Raw genomic sequence first — 18401 nt, forward strand, 5'->3', positions numbered from 1 at the left:
AGTGCATATCCAAGTACTTTTTAAATGTGGTGAGGGTTTCTGCCTCTACCACCCTTTCAGGCCGTGAGTTCCAGACCCCCACCACCCTCTGGGTGAAAAGAGTTCCCCTCAAATCCCTTCTAAACCTCCTACCAATTATTTTAAATCTGTGCCCCCTGGTTATTGACCCCTCTGCTAAGGGAAATAGGTCCTTCCTATCCACTATATCCAGGCCCCTCATCATTTTATACACCTCAATAAGGTCTCCCCTCAGCCTCCTCTGTTCCAAAGAAAATAATCCCAGCCTATCCAATCTTTCCTCATAGTTAAAATTCTCCAGTCCCGGCAACATCCTTGTAAATTTCCTCTGTACCCGCTCTAGTCCAATCACATCTTTCCTGTAATGTGGTGACCAGACCTGCACGCAGTACTCCAGCTGTGGCCTAACTAGCATCATGTTTGAATCTCATGGGCCTTTAGGCTCGGAAACCGATGTTCTTAACGTTGTTCCAAATAAAGCTTCCAAACTTAAGAACAGCCCTGATTATGAGAAACAAGAAGTGAAAATGGGCCAACGCACACTTTATTCACTTGTAGCGGAGGGAAAACTGTAGGCCCGAAGGAGGAAACCTGAATGGAACAGGCACAACATTGGTGGAACACGTTTAGGAGGCTCCAGGGTATGTGACCTGCTAAAGTTTCAATTGTTAAATTAAAAGTGATGTTTTCCAGCTAATTTTAAGCACTTTCATGCTCCACAATTATAGAATTTTAACATTTTTAAAGTAAGGAAAAATGGATTTTCAACACACCAGCCACATCATCACACACAACATTTACCTCAACAGTCGCTCTCTCACATCCAGCCTGGCACAGTCTCGGATCACTATAACCCTTCTTGACCCAGACACTCCTCCCCCAACCCTCCTCCGTCATACTTGTACTCTTCTCCATCTTGCTTCTCAATTATTCCTGCAACCCAGTCCAGACACACTTCCCTACCGTCCCAGTTCAACCTCATCCCTCAGTTGACAACGACACTCTCACTCCACCACTTCCCTCTCCCGCCCCCACCCAGGGCATCGTTCCTGGTTCCTACCTCCTTCCGTCTACCCTCCCTTCCTCCCCTCAGCATCGTTCCCACTTGTAGCGATCCCTGTTCTTGCGAGAAGTCCCACCTAAACCGTGCAGCAGGCGAAACTGTTTCAAACGGCAGCAGGACTCAGTGGAGTTGAGGGGAGAGGGGTGAGTGTTCCACGCTGATTTTGTCGGAAAGCCCCATCACGGGCCCCGCAGGATGGAAACGCTGTAAAATACTGAAAGTTGGCTTTTACAGCTCTATTTTAGAACACCAAAGGTTTAGAACGAGCCCCAGGTGGGCAGAGGAAATGTTACAAGGACACCCTCAAAGCCTCCCTGATAAAGTGCAACATCCCCACCGACACCTGGGAGTCCCTGGCCAAAGACCACCCTAAGTGGAGGAAGTGCATCCGGGAGGGCGCTGAGCATCTCGAGTCTCGTCGCCGAGAGCATGCAGAAACCAAGTGCAGGCAGTGGAAGGAGCGTGCGGCAAACCAGTCCCACCCTCCCCTCCCCTCAACCACTGTCTGTCCCACCTGTGACAGGGACTGTGGTTCCCGTATTGGACTGTTCAGCCACCTGAGAACTCATGTTAAGAGAGGAAGCAAGTCTTCTTTGATTCCGAGGGACTGCCTATGATGATGATGAACAGCAACTGGAGATATTTGAAACTCAATGGGTAAAGAGTGCAGCTGTGGTTCAGTGCATGGCTCAGTACCTGAGTCAGAAGGCTGAGAGTTCACGGCCCATTGCAGAGACACGAGACACAAAAATCTAGGCTGACGCTCCAGTGCAGAACTTAGTGAGTACTGCACTCTCAGAGATGCTGCCTTTAGGATGAGATGTTAAACTGAGGCCCTGTCTGCCCATTCAGATGCACATTAAAGATCCCATGACACTATTTTGAAGAAAAGCAGGGGATGTTCTCCCAGTGTCCTGGCCATCACTTATTCCTCAACCAACACATGAAACAGATTATCTGACCGTTATTGTCTGTGGGAGCTTGCAAAATTCATCTGCCGATGTCCTAACTTGCAACAAGTCCCATTCACCCATCACCCCTGTGTTCGCTGACCGACATTGGCTCCCGGTTAAGCAATGACTCGACTTCAAAATTCTCATCCTTATTTTCGAATCCCTCCATGGCATCGCCCCTCCCTATCTCTGTAATCTCTTCCAGCCCCACAACACCCTCCCCTCTGCCCCCCCCCCCACCCCCGAGATGTCTGCGCTCCTCTAATTCTGCCCTCTTGAGCATCCCTGATTATAATCACTCAACCATCGGTGGCCGTGCCTTCAGCTGCCTGGGCCCCAAGCTCTGGAACTCCCTCCCTAAACCCCTCCATCTCTCTACCTATCTCCTCCTTTAAGACGCTCCTTAAAACCTACCTCTTTGACCAAGTAAATTTCTCCTTATGAGGCTCAGTGCCAATTTTTTGGTCTGATAATACTCCTGTGATGTTTTACTACATTTAAATACAAGTTGTTGTTGTTGCTGTGCCCTAATTGGCTGCCGTGTTTCCTGCACCACAACATTGACTAAACTTCCTTTGGCTGCAAAGTGTTATGGTATGTGCGGAGGACACGAAAGTTGGTATATAATTGCACGTTTCCTTTCTTTAGATAATGGGCTAAAAATCCAGGTGCGTCCCGTTTTGGGGGCGGTCACACTCGCGAGGTGCGGTCTCACCTCTGGCGGGAAATTGGGGTTAGCGCCAAGGGGACGTGGAGCGTTAAATCAAGCGCCGGACTTCCTCTCTGGGATGGTAGCGGGGCGTGCGGCTCGGGAGCGCTACGCACTGGGCCGCTTAGGAGGGGCTCTCCCTTGAATTAAAGGGACGGGGCCCAAGCAAGCAGAGCGCCGGGCGGAGCGATCACGGCACGGATCGCGGCACGGATCGCGGCACGGATCGCGGCACGGATCGCGGCACGGATCGCGGCACGGATCGCGCGTCCAAAGTTGCAGCGATGAGCAAAAAAAGGCCAACTTTTTTTGGGACGTGCAGCCCTGCCACCTCCCCTCTAATTCGCCCCGCAAGTGGCCGGCAGCCTGGTACACGCCCTCTGGAAGCTGTCGCTGTCGTTGTCTGGTGCAGCTTCAGGGAGCGATACCCAATTTAGGGTGCTAACAGGGCGCTGCGCACGTCGATGACATCACGATCTCTGGGCGCAGGAGGTCAGGGGCCTAACGGGAGGCGCAAATGAGCCAAATTTCTCCTTCTTATATCTGACCGACTGAAATGTAAAGCTTAGACAGCCCCTGTCAAGGGGGCCCCTGGGGGTGATTTGGCTCAAATACATGCACACAGGGAAAATCACCACAAGACAATTGGTCACACATCGATTGCACTGGCTCGGCAGATGAGGCGAGCCAGTCTCCTGCAGCACAGAGTGCGTTCGACAGGCAATGAATGCCACCTCCAATCCTGCACCAGCACAAGTCGAGGAATGCAGCAGTTTTCTCCAACAATTAATTAGCAATCAGCTAAACGCCTCGGAAGATGTGAAATTAGTTTTGTTTGCACACAGATTTATTGTCAAGATTACACTTAATACGATGTTGTTACGTTGATGAGGCCCAGGGGAACGACTTGATGACTTGTGCAGAGTTTTAATCTATGCAAGGTACTCGCAAAATAAGAACCCGCAGTCAAAACACAGCTGCATGTCAAACTCGAAACCAGTCTGTGTCACACAGAAGGGTCACCTCGCAGCTCAGTAAACGTTTTAACACAAAGCCTCTGCCCAACTGTCCCTGTGCAGAGCAAATAAACACGGGCAGACATCTCTACCCATTCACAGCCATTTGCACTGGGCTCCGCCGTGTATTGGTAGAAATCTAATTGTGAGTAATGATAGGTATCTATTTCAGATCAGCGCCAAAAGAACAACGGGAGGATTGTTTTTTAATGCGGAGCAGTGTGAGGACATACGATGATGCCCTCCACAAATCGTGCTGGAAGCAGAATCCTAATCGCTATTAAAAGGGAAATGGATAAAAGTGTGAAATTTATTTTTAAAGACTATGGGAGTAAAAGCAGGCGAATGGGACCAGGTGGGTAGCTTTTTCAGGGATCATCCTCACTATAACAGTAAGAAAGAAAGACTTGCATTTATATAGCGCCTTTTACGACCACCGGACGTCTCAAAGCACTTTACAGCCAATGAAGTACTTTTGCAGTGTGGTCACTGTTGTAATGTGGGAAACGCGGCAGCCAATTTGCGCACAGCAAGCTCCCACTAACAGCAATGTGATAATGACCAGATAATCTGTTTTTGTTATGTCGATTGAGGGATAAATATTGGCCCCAGGACACCGGGGATAACTCCCCTGCTCTTCTTCGAAATGAGATCTTTTATGTCCACCTGAGAGAGCAGACGGGGCCTCGGTTTAACGTCTCATCTGAAAGACGGCACCTCCGACAGTGCAGCACTCCTTCAGCACTGCACGGGAGTGCTCGGGTCCCTGGAATGGGACGAACCCACAGCCTTCTGACTCAAAGGCGAGAGTGCTGCCCACTGAGCCACGGCTAGAAAGTAGTATGGATATGATTGTACTGGGGGTTGGTGAGGCCACACCCGGAGTACTGCGCACAGTTTGGGTCTCCGTATCTGAGGAAGGATATACTTGTCTCAGAGGCGATGCAACAAAGGTTCACCAGACTGATTACAGGGATGAGAAGATTGTCCTATGAGGAGAGATTGAGTAGATTAGGGTTGTACTCTCTGGGATTTAGAAGAATGAGAGGTGATGTCATTGAAACATATAGGGCCGAAAGTTCCAGGCTCGCTGGGTCCGTACGGAGTGCGCACCGACACCCGAGGCCTCGCAAAAGCCGGTTTTCGGGGCGCAATGCACATGCGCCGGAAACCGGCTTTTCCAATCTGTCAAGATTTCTCTTGGCAGATTCTCCAGGGAATTCAGGAGGAGCTTCTTTACCCGGAGCGCGGTGGGAATGTGGAACTCGCTGCCACAGGGAGTGGTTGAGGCGGTAGCACAGATGCAATTAAGGGGAGGCTGGATAAACACACGAGGGAGAAAGGAATAGAGGGTTATGTCGTGATAGAGTGAGGTGAAGTTGGGCGGAAGGAGGCTCGAGTGGAGCATAAACGCTGGCATGGACTGGTTGGGCCGAATGGTCGCTGTCTGTGCCGTATGTTCTCTGTAACTCTATGTAATGTGAGCCGGACCATCTGATCCATGGGTGTGTCTGTAGTGCAACGGGTTTGTCGAACACCGAGGCAGAGAGAGTGTCAGCTGCTGCTGTAGGATGTGCCTTTAAAGGGGAAGTCCCACCCAGTGACAGCTGCTTTATAAGGTTGGTTGTGCCACAGGGATCTCCGGAGGGAGCCTTCCTCAGCCAAGGACCCTTTTTAGATATTAAATAGCTACAACTGTACTTAAAACTTCAGAGCTTTCCTGTGTATCTCCCCAGCCGGAGCTGCTGTGATTTTTCCCAATGGGTCTCGAAAAATTCAGGTCAAATGCAAAAGTCTAAGTTCCAGTCGGTAGAAATTTGTCATGTTTTTAAAAATAGGAGTGAGGAGGACCCTGGCAGTGAAATCTCTCATTAAATGTTGAGGGTCCCGGCAATGAACGGCTCTCCTGTGACTTTCCACTTTTAAGTATCAAGCATTTACTCAAATTTTATTGGGCCAAAGATTGTGGTCGGAGGCTTCTGATGGAATTTATTTTAACGGAAGTAGCTGGTGGTCCCGGAGGAAGGAACACTCGCACTCCGAGGCCGAGCTGCGCAGACCAGCGCGGAGGCCCATGTATCCCGGGAGCGTATGTGCATCCTGGGATCACGTGGGCCTGGACCACCAATCACAATGTGGTATTCTCAATAATGTAGTACTGGGAAAACCCAGCTCCCATTACCATCCGTGAGAGCAGCCCGAAAATCAAATAAAACGCACACATAAATAAAAAAACACTTCACTTTTTAAACATGAATAGAAATTGCATTAAATTAAATGCTTTAGAGAAAAATAACATAAAAAAAAATGTTTTAATAGTTAAACATAGACTGGGTTTTTAAACATAAAAATAAGTAACAACATTTATTGTTTCTATTAAAACTCTTACGCTGATAACAGCAGGCCTTACGCTGCTTTTACCAGGCGTTAGAGTTTGAAGGACATTCGCTGGGCAGGAGTTGAGCAAATAGCCCAAATCTCTGCCCGCGAAGGCCCTTCTCCCGGGGATGCGTATGATCCATCACGTGCCGGGTTTAGGCGCAGGCTCCGTGCGCGCCCAAACCCGGAATCTGCGAGGTCTCTTCAGGCGCGCGCGGACCATCGTACGCACCCAGAGAGGCCGCAAGTTCAGGGCCCAATATGTTATACTGTGCAGCCACTGTATATATTGACCGCACCGTGCTCACAGGACAGCTCAATGCCGCGTTAACTGTGCCTTCCTGCCGTATGTGTTTCTGGCAGCAGTCCGAGCGCGAGGCAAACCAGTGGCTCTTGGGCTTGGGGCTGTGAATAATTTGAAACTGAAAATAAATGAGCTGGGTGGGGGAGGGAGGGAGGGAACGGAAGGAAGGGCTGTTAGGACATATGATGCTCGACCACAAACCGTGGTGGAAGCTGTATCAGAATGGCTTTTAAAAGGGAAATGGACAAATATTTGGATTTTTTTTTAAAAGGGTAGACAGACGAATAGGACGACCTGGATATAATGAATGCACCAGTGAGGATGCTCACCGGTTTGTAGAACTGTTGCGGTGGAAGGCCCCTGGGCTTGGCCAAGGGGGTCATCAGCTGGTCCAGGCAGCGGGCGGTCGAGGGGGTCTTTCAGCCTGACTGCCTGCCTCTCTTTCTCAGTTACATCCGAGCCAGGGTGTTCCTGGAGATGGAGCACGCGGTGTCCACCGGTACGCTCGCGGCCTTCCGCGAGAGGTGGGCGCCGGAGGGACTGGAGTGCATCATCACCCCCGGCAACCAAATTTTAATTTGATCTTAATGTCCAAAGGTTAATTTGTTTAAGTTGTCGGTTTTAGTGCCCCCCCCGTCAAATTTAGTCAGGGGGCACTTGTATAATTTGTGTTTTAGTGCCCTCAAAAAAAAAACAAGGGGTCATTTGAAAAGTTTTTGGATTGTGCCCCCCTCCCCCTCCTCTTTAATCGGGGGGCACTTGATTACTGTGTCTACACAAAATAGTTGTAGAGCTGTTGCACTGTGAGTGGCTGAGCCAGTCACAGCTCACAAGACTCAATAAAACCCCAGCCAGTTGGGTCGAGGTCATCTCCGATGAGGTATGCCATTTGGTCCATTAAGTCGGCGCTGGCTCTGTTGAAGATCAATGCAGTTAAGTCCCACTCCCCCACTCTTTCCCCATGTCCCTGCAATTTCTGATCCTTCAGGTTTTTACCCAAGTCCCTTTTGAAGACTGCTGTTGACTCTGTATCTAGCACCCTATCAGGCAGAATAAATGTCTCAGCCAGAACCTGGCACCTGCGACAGTGCAGGGGACCCTCAGCACTGGACTGAAGTGCCAGTCAGTGTTTTATGCTAACGTCTATGATGTGAGAGTGAGCCAGGATCAATAGAAAATCAAACCTTGTCTTCCTCTTCCCTGTTGGAGGGAGAGACCCGAGGTGTGGGAACGGGTGATTTTTCTGTTACACTACTCACTCCCCATTCTTCCCCGTACACTTTTCTTATCTTATCCCACTCTCTCCTACTGGGTCAAATGTGGCTCCTCCAAGTTAGTTTGAATGTTTGTCGAACTGTTTCCCAAACCCAGCTGAAAATGATCCAAGACACTCATCATTTACCTCTCTGCTGCTTTGTGGAGGCCACTGGTCTCAGAGGTTCTGCTGCATTTGTCGACATATCGACAGTCAATGGGCTTCAAAATAATTCACCGTGTGTGCAGCACTTTGGAACATTACAATGTGATATGGAAAAATTGCATTTCTATAGTGCCTTTCACAGCCTCAGGATATCCCAAAGGGCTTTGAGCGAATTGTCACTGACCCATCTTATCATTCCATTCAGACAATACACTGCCACAAATACACAGCTGGGAAGTGACACACCGAGTCAGTTATCTACACAGGAGATGATTTCACTTGAGATTTTTCATTGCTCTTGACTCAGGAAAGTGACGTCAGTGCACCACTCCCCCAGCTTTCCATTGGTCGCCCGGTGCAGTGCCAACACGCAGGTGGACCTTGCTGTGAGCAGAGGACCTCCTGGATCGGTGACTCTTCGACCTCTCTACAGGCCAGTTTACATAGGATTACCCAGAAAGTAAAAGGAAGACTTGCATTTGTATAGCGCCTTTCACAACCACTGGACGTCTCAAAGCGCTTTACAACCAATGAAGTACTTTTGGAGTGTAGTCACTGTTGTAAAGTGGGAAACGCAGCAGCCAATTTGCGCACAGCAAGCTCCCACACACAGCAATGTGACAATGACCCAGATAATCTTTTTTTTTGTTATGTTGATTGAGGGATAAATATTGGCCCCAGGACACCGGGGATAACTCCCCTGTTCTTCTTCGAAATAGTGCCATGGGATCTTTTACGTCCACCTGAGGGGGCAGACGGGGCCTCGGTTTAACGTCTCATCCAAAAGACGGCACCTCCGACAGTGCAGCACTCCTTCAGTACTGCACTGGGAGTGTCAACCTAGATTTATTTGCTCAAGCCCCTGGAGTGGGACTTAAACCCACAACCTTCTGACCCAGAGTGTGCTGCCCACTGAGGGAGTGCTGCACTGTCGAAGGTGCCATCTTTTGGATGGGACGTTAAACCAAGGCCCCGTCTGCTCTCTCAGGTCACGTAAAAGATCCCATGGAACTTTTTCGAAGAAGAGCAGGGGAGTTATCCCCGGTGTCTTGGCCAATATTTATCCCTCAATCACCATCACTGAAGCAGATTATCTACATAGAAACATAGAAACATTGAAAATAAAGGCAGGAGTAGGCCATTCAGCCCTTCAAGCCTGCACCACCATTCGATATGATCATGGCTGATCATTCCCTCAGTACCCCTTTCCTGCTTTCTCTCCATACCCCTTGATCCCTTTAGCCGTAAGGGCCATATCTAACTCCTTCTTGAATATATCCAATGAACTGGCATCAACAACTCTCTGCGGCAGGGAATTCCACAGGTTAACAACTCTCTGAGTGAAGAAGTTTCTCCTCATCTCAGTCCTAAATGGCCTACCCTTTATCCTAAGACTGTGTCCCCTGGTTCTGGACTTCCCCAACATCGGGAACAATCTAGGTCATGATCAGATTGCTGTTTGTGGGAGCTTGCTGTGCGCAAATTGGCTGCCGCGTTTTCTACATTACAACAGTGACTGCACTCCAAAAGTGCTTCATTGGCTGTAAAGTGTATTGGGACATCCGGTGGTTGTGAAAGGCGCTATATAAATGCAAGCCTTTCTTTCGCAAAGTATAAGAAGTTCCCACCTGTATTAAAGGATTGTGTTATTGTGTGAGAAAGGACGCTGTATCTCCTTTTATACACAGTGCAACTATGCAATCCGCAGCAAACCTTGCCCCTTTGCTTTCATGCAAGATCCTGTTACTCTTCTTCCTCAGCCACAGTTTCTCCCAGTCACAGTTGATGGTTAGCTGGACATATCTCTACCTTTATTGCTATCAAAGCTGCTCAACACACTTCGATTTTAAACGAGAAATGATTGAGGAGCACCACAGTGAGTTATTCTAAAATTACCCTCGTTTTTTTTTTAATTGCCCCACTCAAGATTTTTGGTGTGACTCCAAAGCCTGACTAGTTTGGGTTTTGTGTCTGTTGCTGCCAGAAGCCACCTTCCTCTCTCACCGAGGGCACAGCATTCCATCCCCAATCAATAGAACAAATGGTGGTACTCACTTTCCTGAAAAATATGAGAGACATTCCAGCCAGCAACAGGATTACTGCGAGTTCAGATCTCCAGGGACGAGAGTTTGACAGCACGGACTCACTCGCTGAGGGAGTGGGTACATTGTACACCTTATCTGGTGGCACACTCAGCCTTATCAGTGTGACGGGGGCCGCTACCCTATCATTGCACGCAGGGCCGTGTTACAACAGGGAGGCTCCTGATTGAGTGTCCCCTCCTCTGCACAGAAGTAAGTGCAAACACAAAAACAAATCTCCAAGCCGTCGCAAGGAACACGAGCTCCTGCGGTCTGAATTAAGCTTCTCCCAATTGGTGCTCCCAGCAATGCTCCCCTTCCACCTTCCCCCCAGCTGGTGGGACATAAGAACATAAGAATTAGGAGCAGAAGTCGGCCATTCAGCCCCTCGAGTCTGCTCCTCCATTCAGTGAGATCATGGCTGATCTTCGACCTCAACTCCACTTTCCTGCACTGTCCCCAAATCTCTTGTTCCCTTAATATTATATGAGCCTCCGATCCTCAATTGCACAAGCCAGAGACTAATGCTGATCCAAATCATGGGAGGGAATGAGAAACTTAAAAGGAAAGAAAGACTTGGATTTATATAGCGCCTTTCACAACCACCGGACATCCCAAAGCGCTTTACAGCTAATGAAGCACTTTTGGAGTGCAGTCACTGTTGTAATGTGGGAAACGTGGCAGCCAATTTGCACACAGCAAGCTTCCACAAACAGCAATGTGATAAACTGTTTTTTTGTGTTATATTGATTGAGGGATAACTATTGGCCAGGATACCGAGGATAACTCCCCTGCTCTTTTTCGAAATAGTGCTGTGGGATTTTTACGTCCAAATGGGGCCTTGGTTTAACGTCTCATCTGAAAGACAGCACCTCCGATAGTGCGGCGCTCCCTCAGCACTGCACTGGAGTGTCAGCCTAGATTTTTGTGCTCAAGTCTCTGGAGTGGGACTTGAACCCACAACTTTCTGACTCAGAGGCGAGGGTGCTGTCCACTGAGCCACGGCTGACACACCGTGGAAATGAAACAGAACAGAGGCAGCAGACACTGACAGTGTCTAGAATGAGGGACAACACTGTGCCTAACCAGACAGGAGAGTTTTAGAACAGGAAGGAAGGACTGATGTTCCTTCAAGCAAAGCCTGGCACCCACACCTCGGGATAACTGTGGGTGGTATAAGTGGGTGAGCATTGGTGTGCTCAAGCGACAATCTTCAGCCGCTATTTTAACGCATTTGGTAATCTGTCTATTTTAAATGGTTTAACATGTCCGCTAAGAGAGTGGATGGGGATATTAGATGTACTCATTAAGCGTCTGTCTGCCAGACGTTAATTTTAGGAAACTACAATGTGATTGTTGCGTTAAATTTTCTACAAATTCATTTTTGTCATGGAAATGCCCTTTCTTAAGTTTAAGGATGCTGACAGGTTTGTAGAGCTGTTGCAGTGTGTATCAGCCGTGGCTCAGGGGTCACGGGTTCAAGTCCCACGACAGGGATTTGAGCACATAAATCTCGGCCAACACTGGTGCTGTCTTTCAGATGAGGCGTTAAACCGAGGCCCCGTCTGCTCTCTCAGTTGGACGTAAAAGATCCCAGGGCACTATTTTGAAGAAGAGCAGGGGAGTTATCCCCGGTGTCCTGGGACCAATATTTATCCCTCAATCAACGTAACAAAAAAACAGATTATCTGGTCATTATCACATTGCTGTGTGTGGGAGCTTGCTGTGCGCAAATTGGCTGACGCATTTCCCACATTACAACAGTGACTACACTCCAAAAGTACTTCATTGGCTGTAAAGCGCTTTGGGACGTCCGGTGGTCGTAAAAGGCGCTATATAAATGCAAGTCATTCTTTCTATCCCGGGAACAGAATTTTAATTTGATTGGCAAAGTTTCCAGTTAATTTCTAAATTTATGGGTTCTCATGCCCTTACTAAAAGGGGGCACTTGATTTAAAGTTTAGTTTAAAATAATTGTAGAGCTGTTGCATTGTGTGTGGCTTAGCCAGTCACGAGGTGTTCACAAGACTCAATAAAACCCCAGCCAGTTGGGCTCGGGGGATCCACGATGGGGCAGGTGGTTGTGAGCCTGGTGGATGAACTGGTGATTGTTAAACCTTTGCTAATAAACCAACTCATTCTTAATAGCAATGTGTTGCTATGGATTCTTAAACAAAGAACCTGTGAAGCAAAAACATTACGGAGGGGTTTGGAGCATCAGCGTGCTTGATACATTTAGGGCCAAGTCTGATCCATACACAGAATCAGGACTGGGGCCATGAGTCCTGGTAAATCCGATCTGATCCTCACTATCACGGGATATATTCATGTCTGGTTATATATGTCGATATATATATATCTTTTTCTTATGTGCTCTGATCACACCACAGAACTCCGTATAGTGTTTACAGTTTTAGCGGCTCGACTTTCTACCTCGCAGTGTCGTGACTGCAACCCACAAACCGTGTCTAGCCGATCAGTCAAAACAACGCAGAACAACCTTACCTCACTGTCTCACCGGGGCACACACAGGAAGGCTGCAGTATCCAGATCTTCACACGTCAACCGAATGATGTGCTCCATCAGAATACACTTCGGAAGCAGCATCAGAGTTTCAAGTACGGGGAAATAGGATTAGAGCGGACAGCTCCATTTAAGAGATTTAGCATCAACATAGCTGCCCTGGGTGAAATGACCTCCTTCTGTGCTGTGAATAACCAAGCAAAAGAATAAAGATTTGCTGTTGAAACAAGATCCCTGGGGGATCTGTTAGTGCTGGGTGTCCTTTCACCATTTGGATCTAGAATGGAAGTCTCATTGGTCGAACTTTAAAAATCTGACGTGAACAGGTCTATTGCCCACCATGCTAAACTGTAGAAACATAGAAACATAGAAAATAGGTGCAGGAGTAGGCCATTCGGCCCTTATAGCCTGCACCGCCATTCAATGAGTTCATGGCTGAACATGCAACTTTAGTACCCCATTCCTGCTTTCTCACCATACCCCTTGATCCCCCTAGTAGTAAGGACTTCATCTAACTCCTTTTTGAATACATTTAGTGAATTGGTCTCAACAACTTTCTGTGGTAGAGAATTCCACAGGTTCACCACTCTCTGGGTGAAAAAATTCCTCCTCATCTTGGTCCTAAATGGCTTACCCCTTATCCTTAGACTGTGTCCCCTGGTTCTGGACTTCCCCAACATTGGGAACATTCTTCCTGCATCTAACCTGTCCAATCCCGTCAGAATTTTAAAAGTTTCTATGAGGTCCCCTCTCATTCTTCTGAACTCCAGTGAATACAAGCCCACTTGATCCAGTCTTTCTTGATAGGTCAGTCCCACCATCCCGGGAATCAGTCTGGTGAACCTTCGCTGCACTCCCTCAATAGCAAGAATGTCCTTCCTCAGGTTAGGAGACCAAAACTGTACACAATACTCCAGGTGTGGCCTCACCAAGGCCCTGTACAACTGTAGCAACACCTCCCTGCCCCTGTACTCAAATCCCCCCGCTATGAAGGCCAACATGCCATTTGCTTTCTTAACCGCCTGCTGTACCTGCATGCCAACCTTCAATGACTGATGTACCATGACACCCAGGTCTCTTTGCACCTCCCCTTTTCCTAATCTGTCACCATTCAGATAATAGTCTGTCTCTCTGTTTTTACCACCAAAGTGGATAACCTCACATTTATCCACATTATACTTCATCTGCCATGCATTTGCCCACTCACCTAACCTATCCAAGTCGCTCTGCAGCCTCATAGCATCCTCCTCGCAGCTCACACTGCCACCCAACTTAGTGTCATCCGCAAATTTGGAGATACTACATTTAATCCCCTCGTCTAAATCATTAATGTACAGTGTAAACAGCTGGGGCCCCAGCACAGAACCTTGCGGTACCCCACTAGTCACTGCCTGCCATTCTAAAAAGTACCCATTTACTCCTACTCTTTGCTTCCTGTCTGACAACCAGTTCTCAATCCATGTCAGCACACTACCCCCAATCCCATGTGCTTTAACTTTGCACATTAATCTCTTGTGTGGGACCTTGTCTGAAAGTCCAAATACACCACATCAACTGGTTCTCCCTTGTCCACTCTACTGGAAACATCCTCAAAAAATTCCAGAAGATTTGTCAAGCATGATTTCCCTTTCACAAATCCATGCTGACTTGGACCTATCTTGTCACCTCTTTCCAAATGCACTGCTATGACATCCTTAATAATTGATTCCATCATTTTACCCACTACCGATGTCAGGCTGACCGGTCTATAATTCCCTGTTATCTCTCTCCTTCCTTTTTTAAAAAGTGGGGTTACATTGGCTACCCTCCATTCCATAGGAACTGATCCAGAGTCTATGGAATGTTGGAAAATGACTGTCAATGCATCCGCTATTTCCAAGGCCACCTCCTTAAGTACTCTGGGATGCAGTCCATCAGGCCCTGGGGATTTATCGGCCTTCATATGTAAAGTGTCACTTGGCACAAAGCTGGTTGTCTAATTCGGGTAGACCACAAAAAAGATTGTTGTGAGAAAGGGAAAATCTCTGCCTGGTGTAACATGAGGTGTTGGTTTGAGGCTGGAGTGAAGATATGATGCTGCAGAGGACAAAACTTGAGCGAACACTTGACCTGTGCGATAAGAGATTGAGTAGACTAGGCCTATATTCTCTAGCATTTAGAAGAATGAGAGGTGATCTCATTGGAACATATAACATTTTTACAGGGTTTGACAGGGTAGATGCAGGGAGGATGTTTCCCCCCGGGCTGGGGAGTCTAGAACCAGGGGTCACAGTCTCAGGATAAGGGGTCGGCCATTTAGGACTGAGATGAGGAGAAACTTCTTCACTCAGAGGGTGGTGAATCTTTGGAATTCTCTGCCCCAGAGGGCTGTGGAGGCTCAGTCGTTGAATATATTCAAGACAGGGAGCTTTATCCTTCATGCTAACCACGCTATGCCAGACGAGATGTCAGCCGTGGCTCAGTTGGTAGCACTGTTGCCTCTGAGTCAGAAGTCCCACTCCAGGGACCTGAGCACAACAATCTAGGCTGACACTCCAGTGCAGTGCTGAGGGAGTGCTGCAGTGTCGGAGGTGCTGTCTTTCAGATGAGACATTAAACCGAGGCCCCGTCTGCTCTCTCAGGTGGACGTACAAGATCCCAGGGCACTATTTTGAAGAAGAGCAGGGGAGTTATCCCCGGTGTCCTGGGGTCAATATTTATCCCTCAATCAACATAACAAAAACAGATTATCTGGTCATTATCACATTGCTGTGTGTGGGAGCTTGCTGTGCGCAAATTGGCTGCCGCTTTTCCCACATTGCAACAGTGACTACACTCCAAAAAGTACTTAATTGGCTGCAAAGCGCTTTGAGACATCCGGTGGTTGTGGAAAGCGCTATATAAATGCAAGTCTTTCTTGTAGTGCTGTCTGCGCCGATAACATTGGACAAAACTGGACCTTTGGTGTTCAACTGAACAGCCTGATTAAGTTGATGAAACTCACATTTGGAATGATATACATTTCATCTTCGTCAAAAAAACCCTCAAGGGGAAACGTCATTAGCAACTGGGGCTTGGCACTCAGCCAAATGAGCTGGTGCTGAGCCACATTGTCTGGTGACCGGCCTCTCTTTGGCAGTGCTGGGAATGTTGTCACACTCCATGACTACTGCTGTCTGAAGCGGAGACGCTCCGGAAAAACAAATGGAGCAGCACTGCAGCTCGAGTACAGGAGCAAAATTAACTCGATTCGAAATGGTCACATCAGCCTCTGGTGGTGACCCATTCACTTCAGCAAATGTCAGCTCGTGGCTCAGTGGGTAGGTTGAGGAGGTTGGGCCTCTACTCATTGGAATCCAGAAGATTGAGAGGTGATCTTATCGAAACGTATAAAATTATGAGGGGGCTTGACAAGATGGATGCAGAGAGGATGTTTCCACTGATGGGGGAGACTAGAACTAGAGGACATAATCTTAGAATAAGGGGCCGCCCATTTAAAACAGAGATGAGGAGGAATTTCTTCTCTCAGAGGGTTGTAAATCAGAGAGCTGTGGAAGCTGGGACATTGAATAAATTTAAGACCGAAATCGACAGTTTCTTAACCGATAAGGGAGCGAAGGGTTATGGGAGCGGGGAATTGGAGCTGAGTCCATGATCGGATCAGCCATGATCGTATTAAATGGCGGAGCAGGCTCGAGGGGCCATATGGTCGACTCCTGCTCCTATTTCTTATGTTCTTATATAGCACACTTGTCTCCGAATCAGAAGGTTGTGGATTCAAGTCCCGCTCTAGAGACTTGAGCACATAAATCTCGGCTGACACTCCAGTGCAGTGCTGAGGGAGTGCCGCACTGTTGGAGGTGCCGTCTTTCGAACGAAATATTAAACCGAGGCCCCGTCTACACTCTCAGATGGATGTAAAAGATCCCATGGCACTATTTCGAAGAAGAGCAGGGGAGTTATCCCCGGTGTCCTGGCCAATATTTATCCCTCAATCAACATCACAAAAACTACTGAGCCAGTGGTTGGCACTTGTGGGAGCTTGCTGTGCGCACATTTGGCTTGCCACAGTGACTACAGTTCAAAGAAAGCATTTCATTGCCTTTGGGATGTCCAGTGGTCATTAAAGACAATATATAAATGCAGGTCGCTCTTTCATTCTTTAGCACACAAGGCTCCAATTCCTGCTCAGGCACAGGTCTTATTCGGGTCCTAGCAATTTTCCCTCCTTTCTCAAAGGAAAATGACTTATTGTGTGGGAGGTGGGGGGGGGGGGGAATTTTATGACCAAGGCATTAACAGTCCCTTTTCCCACGTGCTTGTTTCTCATGAAGTGAGGTGGAGTGTGTCCATCACACCCAGCCAGGTCCGGTCCGGTCACAGAACTGACAGCACAGGGGAATGTTAGGGTTGAGATTTCTGATTAACTGAGATTGATAAACACGTGGAAGTGGGTTCATTTTGAAGAATGAGATGCGTCAGAACACGAGGCAAAATGAGAAAGTGTTGCTGAGGTGGATTACCGGCTGGGCATAGAACGGGCTGATGGTCCGCCCGTTATAGAAAAGGACCGATTCCCATCATCAATGGAAATTAAAATTACGTCGTGTCTATAAGGGGTGGCTGCAATACTCCTTTCTAGCCCTGGTGGCAAGCTGAATATCTGCCCTGATGTGCCGGTGTGTAGTTACCTAACTCATGCCCATTCTTGCCCCTTTTCTGACTCTCCAGGCTGACACTCCCAGTGCAGTACTGAGGGAGTGCCACACTGTCGGAGGTGCCGTCTTTTGGATGAGACGTTAAACCGAGGCCCCGTCTGCTCTCTCAGATGTAAAAGACCCCATGGCACTATTTCGAAGAACAGCAGGGGAGTTATCCCGGTATCCTGGGGCCAATATTTATCCCTCCATCTACATCACTAAAAACAGATTATCTGGTCATTATCACATTGCTGTTTGTGGGAGCTTGCTGTGCGCAAGTTGGCTGCCGCGTTTCCCACATTACAACAGTGACTACACTCCAAAAGTACTTCATTGGCTGTAAAGCGCTTAGAGACGTCCGGTGGTCATGAAAGGCGCTATATAAATGTAAGTCTTTTTCCCGAGCATGTCTGATGTGCAGGGATCAATCCTGGGACCTTTGGGATCTTTTTGACTCGGTAGTGTGCCAGGTGGCGCACTTACTGACTGAGCCACCAGATGGAGCCACGCCTTCAAGCAAGGAGCAAGCAGCTGATTGTCAAGTTGAAGGAGCGATCTCGCTGGGAGATGCTGATAGGTATCCAGTGAAGATTTTCATTTTTAAACTCCCTGACCAGCCTCATCAATCACTCTGACACCAAACCCGAGGAGTTCAATGCTGCAGCTACTCTGTAACAAAGAGCGCTGTAACCCAATGTGCCAACGCATCAATAAACTAACTCGCAAATCTAATAAGGAATACTGCGCGTTTTGGATTATTGGCCTGCCGCAGCTATGCACTGCTGTTCAATCAGTGCTCACTGATTGACAAAACGGTCACGGGACTGCTGGCCGACATCAAGCAACGTCGGAGTCGGGAGCAAATTTATTTTTTAATACAATGAGATCCGTTGAACATATTATAATGGTCCGTCACAAGTCTGTAGACCAGTCCTGTGGCCTTTCTATGCCGCAGAAGAGAAATACGGCCTGCAATCAACTTTTATATCACCTCGCACTTAATGGCCGTGTTTAAAAGCAAGACTTGCATTCATATAGCGCCTTTCATGACCACCAGACGTCTCGAAGTGCTTTACAGCAAATGAAGTACTTTTGGAGTATAGTCACTGTTGTAATGTGGGAATTGTTTACTGCTATATCCCTATCAGAGTAGTTATTTTAACATGGTTCCCATTGATAAATGTTATAGAATCAGAGATGTTTACGGCACAGAAGGAGGCCATTCGGCCCATCGTGTCCGTGCTGGCCGAAAATGA

At 48.0% G+C, this 18401-nt stretch overlaps 1 protein-coding gene across 1 annotated transcript in view; it reads right to left on the reverse strand.

The window, feature by feature from the left end:
- Positions 1-10035, reverse strand: part of LOC139235126 (ankyrin-1-like) — a 303602-nt gene extending 293567 nt beyond the window's left edge. The window contains exon 1 of the mRNA XM_070866335.1: positions 9918-10035. Within this exon, the coding sequence (XP_070722436.1) occupies positions 9918-9941 (24 nt within the window). The 5' untranslated portion in view covers positions 9942-10035. The remainder of the gene's footprint in view (positions 1-9917) is intronic.
- Between the last annotated feature and the right edge of the window lie 8366 nt (positions 10036-18401).

Source organism: Pristiophorus japonicus, chromosome 22 (genome assembly GCF_044704955.1).
Source record: "Pristiophorus japonicus isolate sPriJap1 chromosome 22, sPriJap1.hap1, whole genome shotgun sequence".
NCBI lineage: Eukaryota > Metazoa > Chordata > Chondrichthyes > Pristiophoridae > Pristiophorus > Pristiophorus japonicus.